Below are 10,653 nucleotides of genomic sequence, written 5' to 3'. Positions count from 1 at the left end.
AATATAATGAAAGATGTTGACATCGGTTTATTGCTGATAGATCGATATAGTTTAAAGGTCCATTACATTGATTCGTAGGCCAAAAACTGCAACAATACAAAGCAAATGATACATCAAAACCAACATTGATAGATTAATATCCTTTAATTATGTACAAAAATAAATAGAATACAAAGTTCATTAGTGACAAACTAATATTATTGATAGACTAAGATATAAGTCTATCATTTTGAAAAGTCTATTATTGTTTGTAAAGAAAAAAAAAGAAGATTGAAACCTCGAAACCTAAAAACATAATGAACTAAGTGATCAATTTCAATGGAAAAATTACAGTAGATGAATCCCATAAAAATGATCAAATTAACTAATAAAATCAACACACTTCAATTAAAAAACATTGAGGCCTATAAGATCACAAATTAAATCAAATTTCAAAAGCAAGGATAAACTCAATTGCTAGAACTAAGAGAAAGAATCATGCATGAAAACTTGAGCGTCAAAACAGAGAGGAAGAATCGAGTGCAAAACAGAGATGAAATCCAAAAACTAAGACGGAATCTCATCATACCAACAAATCCACGAACATATCCAGCAAAATCAAAAGGAAGAATCACGCACATAACTGAGGGAAAATCTAAGGAAGAATCTAAGAAATTTGAGACAAATAAAAAAAGAGAAAAGTAGAATAATACGCAATAAAAAAGAACAATCAAATCTATGATGAAGAACGATCTAATAATCTATAAAGAACAATCAAAGAACAAGGGAATAAACACGACAGAAAGTACGAGTGCGAGGAATCGGTAAAACAAATGAGGCTATTTTAGGAATAAATATTAAATGAATTAGGGTAACTAATGAAAATTTGCTATTTTTGCAAATTGTTTTAAATCATGTTATATCCTTATTTAATTACCTTAAAAATCCTAATCATTACAATTGTCCTTTAATTTATCCAATTTTAGTCTATGTCATTTTAATAAATTTTAAATTTAATCCATCAAAAAATAATTTTCACAAAAAAATGATTAAATAGTTATAATAAATTTTATGAAAAAAAATATACAAAATAAACTAGAAATCTAAGACTAAATTTAAACTATTTTAAATTTTTATTTATTTGTCATTTATTATTATTACTTATTATTATTATTTGCTTTGGGAGGAGGTGCGGAACGAGAGTTAGGTCTTGAAATTGTCCGTACTCATTCAGTCATTCCTGAAGCTCAGCTACGGTCTCAGCCTCGGGTATGCTTTCTCCATTTCATTTCCATAGCCGTTGAATAACCTTTCTTCTCATTTTCGAACTCCATCTTCTTTCAAATTCACTTCAATCCATGTCTTCTTCTCATCTTCTTCTCCTCCCTGTTTCAGGTAATCAGCTTCACGCCCAATGGTTTTGCTTCTGCACTTCATATTTCTTCTTCTTTCACCGATATGACTACAAGACTTCCAGTTCAACATTACGATCTCAGAACCCCCAATTCCTTCATCGGCACTGCTCTTCATGATCTCAACACTTCGCATGGAAGCCCTTCTGATATTGAAGCCATCAGCGACGTTGATCGCGACGCTGTTACTGATGATCGCTTGGACGATGACCAAGATTCCAGTGCTGTTGTGAGTGTTACTCTTCTTCTTAATTTAATTTACATTTTCTTTGATTTTTTGTAGCAAAATCCATTAGGTCAGATACCCACTTCACGACCAATTTCGTTTCGTTTTTATTAGGACTGTATACATGAATCTTACAGAAGTTCATTACCTATTCACACTGTGGGAGTAGAAGAAGATCGTTCAAGTCTTGAGAATAGTGGGTCTTCCAGGTTGTCTTATGACTCTTTAACTGTAGAGGGTAATGTTCACATATCTGAAACCTATCACTTGAAAAGCTGGATTTCAATCTCTGCTAAGCTAAGCATTCTCGGAGTTTTGTTTAGACAAATTATTGATTGATGTAAACTGAGTTTTTGGTTCAGATATTTCACCTATTGAAGCAGCACGAGCAAGATTTCTGCAGATCATTGTAGATCATTTTATTGATGATCATGTACTCGAAGTGACTGAGACTGACAATGATTATATCTCTCAGTCTGGACAGGATAAATTGGCAAAGAGGAAGACAAAGGAAGTCCAGTATGAAGGGGATCCAAAATTTGTCTTACCTTTGATGTATGTTGCAAATATGTATGAAACACTTGTTACCGATGCAAACATCAGGCTTGCTTCCTTGAGTGGCATCCGCGATAAAACTATTGGGGTAGCCCTTGAAGCAGCTGGAGGTTTGTACAGAAAGCTGGCTCAGAAATTCCCCAAAAAAGGTACAAAATTTCTCTTTATCAGTGTTTCTGATGAACAATGTAACATTCTTAGCGCCAACGCCCAATGGTTACCGCCGCCATCTTTCTTTCCAATGACTGGTTCCTTGTGAGAGATTCCTGCTGGGAAAGCAGTATGGACGCCTTTCTCTAAATATATGGTTTGTATGGGAACTACTTTCAAGGTGACTTTCCATATTTTTAGAATAAACGTTGAGCAGAAACGTATTTAGATGAAAGTCTTTTAAAGCCTAGTTACCTTGAAAAAATGAAGTTGATGTAAATAGTGATTTTATCGTCCATGCCAGCCTTCCCAAGTCAATCTAAAAAAATAAAAGGAATTTTGAATATAAAGTAAAAAACTATTCTCAAATATAGTTATTGCTAATTCTTTTGTAATTATCCAATTGTGTTGATTTACAACAACTGGAAATTTTTTTTGTAACTAGCTCATTGGGACAAGGATCTCTCTTCCCTCTATCCCTAAGTTGTTTTCCTTCTTTTCTTGTTAATCTTAGCCCCTTCCCTTTTCTATTACTTGGTTCATTGTGAAAAGTGCAATACCTGGAAAGTGGCTTCTTTATCGAGTGGGAGCCAGACGAAACTAGGTTTTCTAGATACTTTGAAGTTGTTTAGAGACAAACTTTGTCATTTTAATTAAGATATTTCTTCTATCATAATTGACATCATATTGCCAACAGGCCCTTGCACATATAAGAGAAGAGAACTTGCAACTTCTCTTGAGACAAGGACTAGGTTTCCAGAACTAGTAGTTCAAGAAGAGAAGAGGGTCCGTTTTGTGGTTGTTAATGGTTTAGACATTGTTGAAAAACCCAATAGAATGCCGATTGAAGATGCTGAATGGTAAGTAAATCTTAGAATTTTACATAATTTCCCATTAGTGTAAAAGTTCCCAATTTCATCTCTATCAGTTTGTTTTCCCTGAATTTGTTTGATGCATAGATTATGCAATTTTTTTTCTTTTGTTGTACTATGCCAGCTCTTTTGCTTGGAAAATATTTATGCCTGGGTTCCAATTACGAGTGAAAAAGAATTAAGCAAGGGCTTACTTGAGATGTTCTAAGGAAATCTTGTTATTTATATTCAAATATTGAAAATTAATGCCATGGAGTATCTTTATGATATGAAGAAAAATACTCGATGTCACTACCATGTATATTTTTTTAGTTCATTATTATATTATTATAAGAATATTTTTTAAAAAAATTAATTTTTAATGGATAAACACAAACTAAACAATTTTTGCTTTGGACAAACTAAGGAGGTTGGCCAATCCAAACAATTAATTTGCATGGCATAATTCTCAATATGTTGACCTAAGGTGATCGTGGAAAATGAGGTCCACCATTGTAAGGATATTGTCATATCTAAAGCATGCAACCATGTTAGGAACCCAGCGAAAGGGCAATGAAGTTATGCTGTACGCAGAGTTCTCTCAATCAATCCGCAAACTTGCTTGCCTTATTTGTTTATTTAGTTTCAAGTTTCAGCATCCTGTAGGACTATAGAAAATGAACAATCAAATCATTTCTATCCTTGGAATGAATGCAACTCAAGATTTTAACTATACTCTTTTTTTGGTTATTGCTTGGATGATTTGATGATTGTATGACAGAGATCTATTACCTTGTAAATGTATATATATTTTTTCACCTGAATCTGATCTAAACAATCCCTGAAGTTTCATTGATTTTGTTCCAAGTCATTTGATTTCTAATTTCAATTATGGTCAATAAATTGCTGATTAAATTTTGCTCTATTGTGTAGGTTTAGACGATTAACAGGTCGCAGTGAGGTAGCTGTGTCTGCTCAGGACTACAAGTTCTATTCACCAAGGCATAAATATAGGCGAGTTGCAGCAAATTCTGTGTCCAGCATTTCTAGTTTAAATGTAAGCAGCATAGCAATTTTTCCATTATATGTGATCCATCTTTATATGGGAATATTTTCCGTAAATGCATTTTGCAGGTAATTTTCTATATCATTTCATATATCATGGCTGAGCTTTGGTATTATCGAAATGGTGGCAGTCAAGTTGTATCGTTTTTTCTGTAATTTGTCTATAATAATGATTAATAAATTAAGTGTAGTTTGACATGTATATATTTATACGTAGAACTGAAGTACAAATGTTAAGTAGATTATGCCTTATGGAACTGTTGGTGGAGAATAATGTTTGATGTATTCTTTTCAGGCATTTTCCAGCGGTGACAATTCTTCTACTCTGACTAGTGGTCAAGCATTCCGCTCTCCGGGCGAAGTAAGAATTTCACTCTCACTCAATTTTGTGAATTTCATTCTCACTCAATTTTGTGAACGGCACCTTTTCTCTATGGGGATTAATCTATCTGATTAATCTTGATCATTATGGCCTCTTACAACATTCATCATTACTTGCTGATAGACAAAAATCTAGAGTTTTTAGCTCCCATCAAAGGTGGAAAAAATTTTAATCTAGAATGAGTCTTTGCTTCAAGAACATTTAGTCTAGGAAATGGTGGGGGTGAAGGAAACTAGGAAAGTAATATATATTTTGTAGATTTCTTGTTTTGTCCTAACAACTAAAAGACTATCTTTTCTTGTCCTCGATCTTAAAATCAGCAACAAACACCCTGCAAACATCATATCCAACAACTGCCTCATCAGCCTCAATTTCAGTCTATCCACCAGAATCATCATCAGTCCATGCACCAAAGTCAACATACTGCCCACTTTGCTCACAATCATCAATGTGGTCAACCTTCACAGTTACAGGATATTTCCCATACTCATCATTCTCCAACAATGTCACAACACATAGCTTGCTTACAACCTCTTTCAGGTGGTCATGTTGGTGGGCGCTTGCATCATGGGCTGGTAATTCCAAATTCTCCCTTTCAACAATTAAAAATACCCCATCCCAACTCATGTAAATATCATGCTAATAAAATGAACATACTTCGACTTGCATAGTGCTTATACTATCAACCTCAAAGTTAGATATTCAATATCTCTATCCAAATATTATCCAAAAATCTATGTGCTAATATATCTGATGGGAGGGAAAGTGGGTTAAACTTCTCTCATCCAGTAACTATTTTTTGATATGCTCGTACATTTGCAGCCTTCCAGTCCTGCCAAGTTCTGTGATGAATGTGGAGCTCCATATTTAAGAGAAACCTCTAAGTTCTGCTCAGAATGCGGTGTCAAGAGGCTGGGAATTTGATTTATGTCGTATAATGATCATTATTTAGTCTCTCCAAGAAAAAGCTCAATGTTGTATTTGTATTTAGTTTTCCTTAAGTGAGTGTAGATTCGTCTGTGTACGTATTTAGATCTTGTAAGTATGCATGTGTACTTACCCTTACTCGTTATATTGGAGTTGTATCTTTAAGAGAGCGTTTGGCACGTGAATTCGACACTTATGTGGACTTTATTAGGAACCATTATTTCACTTTTGTCCTAATAGATTAAACCATATTACATTTTTGTTTGGTAGCTGGAATAAAAAATCAATATATTAGAGTCATTTTTACTAATATAGCCTTTGTTGAATAATAAATAAATAATAATAAACATGATAAAAAAAATTAATTAAGAAAACCCCTAGAAACTTGCCCAAATTCTTGTTTCATTACATAATTTTAACAATATAGTGCTTCTTTCTTGAGAAAAATCTTGTCCCAAAATCTCCAACCACCAAATGTTTGTTCTTGTGAGTTGGATGGGTCTATAAAGAACTTTAACCCAATCCAATTGCTAAAATTGTAAATTTCTTTCGAATCCAAATCAACTATTATTAAACTTATGTTAAAAAGCAAGTAAAATGTTAATATGTAAAAATTTTATTTAGTTATTTTTATATATCAAATTAAGATTAACAACTCAATTTCAATTTAGATTATAACATTTTTCTTTTAAAAATGTAAAAAAATCATTTTTAGTTGTTGGAGAATAAATTATCAATATAAAATTATGAATTAAATTAAAATAAATAGTGTATATATAATTGTATCATAAGTAAAATAAACATATTTTCTAAAAATTAATAATAAGCTCGGGTTGGATTAAGTTATTTAGGTTATTTTAGGTGAACCAATGAATCAAGTTAATCCATTATTTTGATGAGGGTCGAGCACAAAAATATCTAGATTTAGGTGGTTGCATTTTAAAAATACGTACAACAAAAAATCATTGTAAAAATGCGTAAACCTATATTTAAGGAGATTTTGTTAGTATTTATAGGACAAAAATACCCATCCATCCACATTTTGGTTTATAAAGCCATGTATAAACATAAAATTGCAGTTGAACAAACCTAACGATAAAAAATATTGGTTTTTCACTGTATATATAATGGACCTTAATTAACATAGAATATACCTTATTTGTTTGGAAGTACTAAATGACTTAGAATTTAGTGTATGAATAAATTTCATTATATGTATACGAACATAAACATTGAAATGCATATATATTACGAATTTTTAAAACTGTTTAATAGGTTTATAAACTTTCAATTTTGTATTTAATATCCTTTGATAAATTTAAATATTTTAAAAATTAATCACTCATTAGATATAAATTAAAACTTTCTGTTTAATAAAAGAACCCTAAATTTTCATTTTTGTTAGTGTGGATCTGTGAATGTAAAAAATTTTAAAAATCGTATATAATTTTGAAAGGTTAGACAACTAAACAGAAATAGATGTTGTCAAAAATGAATATAGCTCAACTGGCATTTAATATATGAATAGCGAAGTTTGATTCGAATCCCCCATCTCCTATAATTGTACTAAAAAAAAAGATACATACGTAAAATTTAATAACTGGTCCATTTGAATCACAGATATTGTTTCATGGGTATGAAAGTTAAATATCCGAGATTTAAGTGTGTCTGAGTTCTAAATGTTTGGGATAATTAATATTTGTGTTTGAATATGCCAGACAATCAATGACTAGTAGTTAAATATATGTATTTAATTTACCAATTTTGTACCATTTTATTTTTTAAAATTAAGTCTATGGACACTACTTCGACCTCCAAATTTCTTTCTTTATTATTTATTTTTCACCAATATTTTAAAAAACCAAACCAAATTTTGAGACCTAAAAAAAAGTAGCTTTCAAAAGATTGTTTTTGTTTTTGGAATTTGGCTAAGAATTCAACATTGCGTAGATGATATAGGCTTAATTTTCAAAAACAAAAACCAAATAATTACCAAATGAAGCCTAAATAATTACTTAATTAGATGCAAGAGAACATTTAATGTAGACATAAATTAAATTTGGCATTATTTAATATATTGTTATGTTATATATTTAATAATAAATTAAAATTAATAGTAATAATTAAGTAATATTAATTTATTAGATTATATTTTTACCGTTATCTCTCGAATATAAAAATTATGGAGATATTAAAAATTAGGATTGTTTTTAAATATAGAAAAATGAACCAAAATATTTATAAAATATAGCAAAATTTTAGAATTAGATACTTCTATAAGTGTCTATCAACATCTATCCTGGATAGTTTTAAAATTTAGCTATATCTTGTAAATATTTTAAACAGTTTTACATTTGAAATAATTTCACTAAAAATTATGGTTTAAAATTTTTTGGATAATAATATCCTAAATTTTAAAAAGTCAAATTAAATATCAATCTGAAATCTATAGATAAAATCTGTGAGATAAACAGATCTAAATATAAAATTTTAACTAGCGTTTATTCCTTCATATAACTTTTGGTTGAAATTCGACCAGAAATAATTGTCAAAATGACTTAAATCTTTTTAATATACTTACAAACAAGGAAACTAGGCTTCGACTAATTTTTAGGGAAAGTGTAGTATTAAGTGTATGTTAGTTATTAATTAATACTTTATTTATGGAAATAACCTGAAATTTATTAACCAGACTTTCTTTTTGGAAATTTTTAAAATAATCATAATTCATTGAGTTGTTTTCAAATATAAAAAATTGACTAAAATATTTATAAATATAGTAAAATTCTACCATCTATATGTGATAGACATGATAGACTATTATCTGTGTCTATCTGTATCATGATAAAATCATATAGTAGTTTATTACGGTCTATTGCAGATAGATTGTGATAGTGCTATTATTTATAAATATTTTTAACAGGCTTGTCATTTAAATAATCTCTCATTCATTTTAATGGATAAGGCCACATTTACCCCACTAAAAACGTAATACATCAATGGGAATAAAAAGAGTGGACCCATTTGATTACTTTTGACGTTGTTTACTTGTGTTCTGCATTTGTACCGACACATGAGCTCCACATCCAAATTTGTAATGAAATAACGCAATCTGATTGATGAATAAAGAGTACTCAATCTGATTGCACCTAAGAATTACGTCCTATCGTTACCGTTATATTTATCGTTGTCGTTACAGCTACCATTATTGTTACTGTTACAATTGAAAAATTATCAATTTTGACATCTTTACTATTACCGTTAGCGCTTGACCCTCAGAGATAGAGGTAATGGTAGTAAATTTGATAAAATTCATAATTTTAAGTAAATAAGATCAGAATCAATCCAATTATGTTTGCGATTCAAGCTCATTATAATTGATTCATCAATGAAATTTCATTACGATTACTTCAATTTTCATTACAGTTTAATAAACGTGGCTTAAAATGTTAAATTTATTGTTGGACTTTGTTTAAGGAAACTCAGATAGTGATGAGGCAAGGTGGCAGCAGTAGTTCAGAAACTGCGAAGGATGTTGGAAGTGTGGGTTTCAATAAAGGCAGTGCATGCAAGCATTATGGAAAGCAGAATCATTTGCATTTAGATGCTGGAGAAGACCAGATGTAAAGTGTAGAAGGTGTCATTTAATGGGGCACATTGAAAGGTCTATAAGGAAACTCAATAGCAAGGAGAAGCACATGCTGCTGTACAATAAGAAGATGATCGACACTTTCGTGGTTACTTGTTTCTCATCAGCCACTCAATATGATAGCTGGTTGGTTGATAGTGGTTGTACTTGATAAGTGCCCGCGATGCTTGTAGGATGCAAAGCTAGAGGTCCTTCTAGGATTCTTGCAAACACTCACAAAAAAAGCTAACTTAGATCGAACTTAGAATCTATAATGGTCACTCTTAGATCCTAATACAACTCACTCTAGAATTAGCTTGATTAAGACTAATCCAATTAATTGATTTAAACATCAAATGTAAAGCAAGATTTGAAAGAAAAAGACAACACCAAAGGGTTGAATAAGCACAAGCTTTTTTACTATGGATAATCTGAGTTTTGAAGAGCATTACAACCATTTTTTAGGTCAAATAGTCATGGATAGACCAAGAAACTCAAAACTCATTCAAATATAAGTAATTGCAAAATGTAGAAAGTAACACTTAGAAACTTGAAACTTAATTATATACTAAATTATAAGTCAAAAATGAAAAACTAGAAATGTAAAAAGTCTTCAAATTTCCTTAAATATCTCCTCTAGAAAGCGACAAAGTAGATGTGCACGTTTGACAAGATTTGACATCACATTTCCCTATGCAGTACACACTTGATAACATTTTCTTCACAAAATCTGCACACTTTTTTGACCATCGTGTCATCTTCCAAATTATAGGACTTTTCCATGCCATCTTCATGTCATTCTCTTCTTGACTCATTGAACTAACATTATATAAAACTTTGGTCTCAAAATTATTGGTCGGTTCTTGTGAATTTGCTGGTTTTTAAAGATATAGTGTGAATGCCCCTTGAATCTTCTTTGTCTTGCTTCTTGTAATTGGTCCTTTAGGTACATGCAATGATTTAATGGTTGAATTCACATCATTCCCCCTTTCTTTAAAAGGATTTGTCCTCAAATCAAGGTCTTCATTCCTTATATCAAAACGAGTCAAATCAGCCACATTGAAAGTAGAACTTACGTTGTACTCACCTCGAAGATCTAATTTGTAGGCATTACCATTGATCCGCTCTATCACTTGAAATGGACCATCTCCTCTTGGTTGAAGGTTAGACATCATTTGATTTGGAAACCTTTGCTTTTATATAGATGAACCCAAACCCAATCAACGGGTTTAAAAATCATTTTCTTTCTCCCTTTGCTATTGACAAGCTTTTGATTATTCTTTGCAATCCTTTCTTTGGCTTTTTTATGCAATTTTTAATGTATTCTGCCCTTGAAACAACTTCTTGATAATGCATCAGCCACCACATTATCCTTATATTCTTGTAATGAATGACATATGAAAATGTCTCAATGAACTCTACCCATTTAGCATGCCTCTTGTTCAACTTTGTTTGGCTTTTGAGGTACTTCAAGCTTT

At 31.1% G+C, this 10,653-nt stretch overlaps 1 protein-coding gene across 3 annotated transcripts; it reads left to right on the top strand.

The window, feature by feature from the left end:
* The first annotated feature begins 1,167 nt into the window (after positions 1–1,167).
* On the top strand, positions 1,168–5,805 carry LOC120092833 (uncharacterized protein At2g02148). Of its 3 annotated transcripts, XM_039051057.1 has the most exons (9): positions 1,168–1,248; positions 1,375–1,620; positions 1,732–1,855; positions 1,980–2,321; positions 3,020–3,182; positions 4,107–4,230; positions 4,534–4,599; positions 4,941–5,195; positions 5,443–5,805. In XM_039051057.1, exons 2-9 carry the CDS (start codon positions 1,438–1,440, stop codon positions 5,542–5,544), a joined length of 1,359 nt encoding a protein of 452 aa, XP_038906985.1. In that variant the 5' UTR covers positions 1,168–1,248; positions 1,375–1,437; the 3' UTR covers positions 5,545–5,805. The 3 variants fall into 3 exon arrangements, with proteins under 3 accessions (XP_038906985.1, XP_038906987.1, XP_038906986.1); XM_039051059.1 differs by lacking the exon at positions 1,732–1,855 and having other exon boundaries at positions 2,093–2,321; XM_039051058.1 differs by lacking the exon at positions 1,168–1,248 and having other exon boundaries at positions 1,485–1,620; positions 1,755–1,855.
* The last annotated feature ends 4,848 nt before the right edge of the window (positions 5,806–10,653 follow it).

Source organism: Benincasa hispida, chromosome 12, assembly GCF_009727055.1.
Source record: "Benincasa hispida cultivar B227 chromosome 12, ASM972705v1, whole genome shotgun sequence".
In the NCBI taxonomy this organism is placed as follows: Eukaryota; Viridiplantae; Streptophyta; class Magnoliopsida; order Cucurbitales; family Cucurbitaceae; genus Benincasa; species Benincasa hispida.
Note: the sequence above shows the minus strand (reverse complement) of the source record. Positions and strands in the feature narration are given on the sequence as shown.

What these genes read in the sequence shown, in the direction of transcription:
- LOC120092833 (XM_039051057.1), top strand. Translation starts at nt 1,438, where the DNA reads ATGACTACAAGACTTCCAGTTCAACATTACGATCTCAGAACCCCCAAT. An exon ending in ACCAAGATTCCAGTGCTGTT is followed by an intron (nt 1,621 to 1,731) that starts GTGAGTGTTACT and finishes CGTTTTTATTAG; the next exon opens with GACTGTATACATGAATCTTA. An exon ending in GGCGCTTGCATCATGGGCTG is followed by an intron (nt 5,196 to 5,442) that starts GTAATTCCAAAT and finishes GTACATTTGCAG; the next exon opens with CCTTCCAGTCCTGCCAAGTT.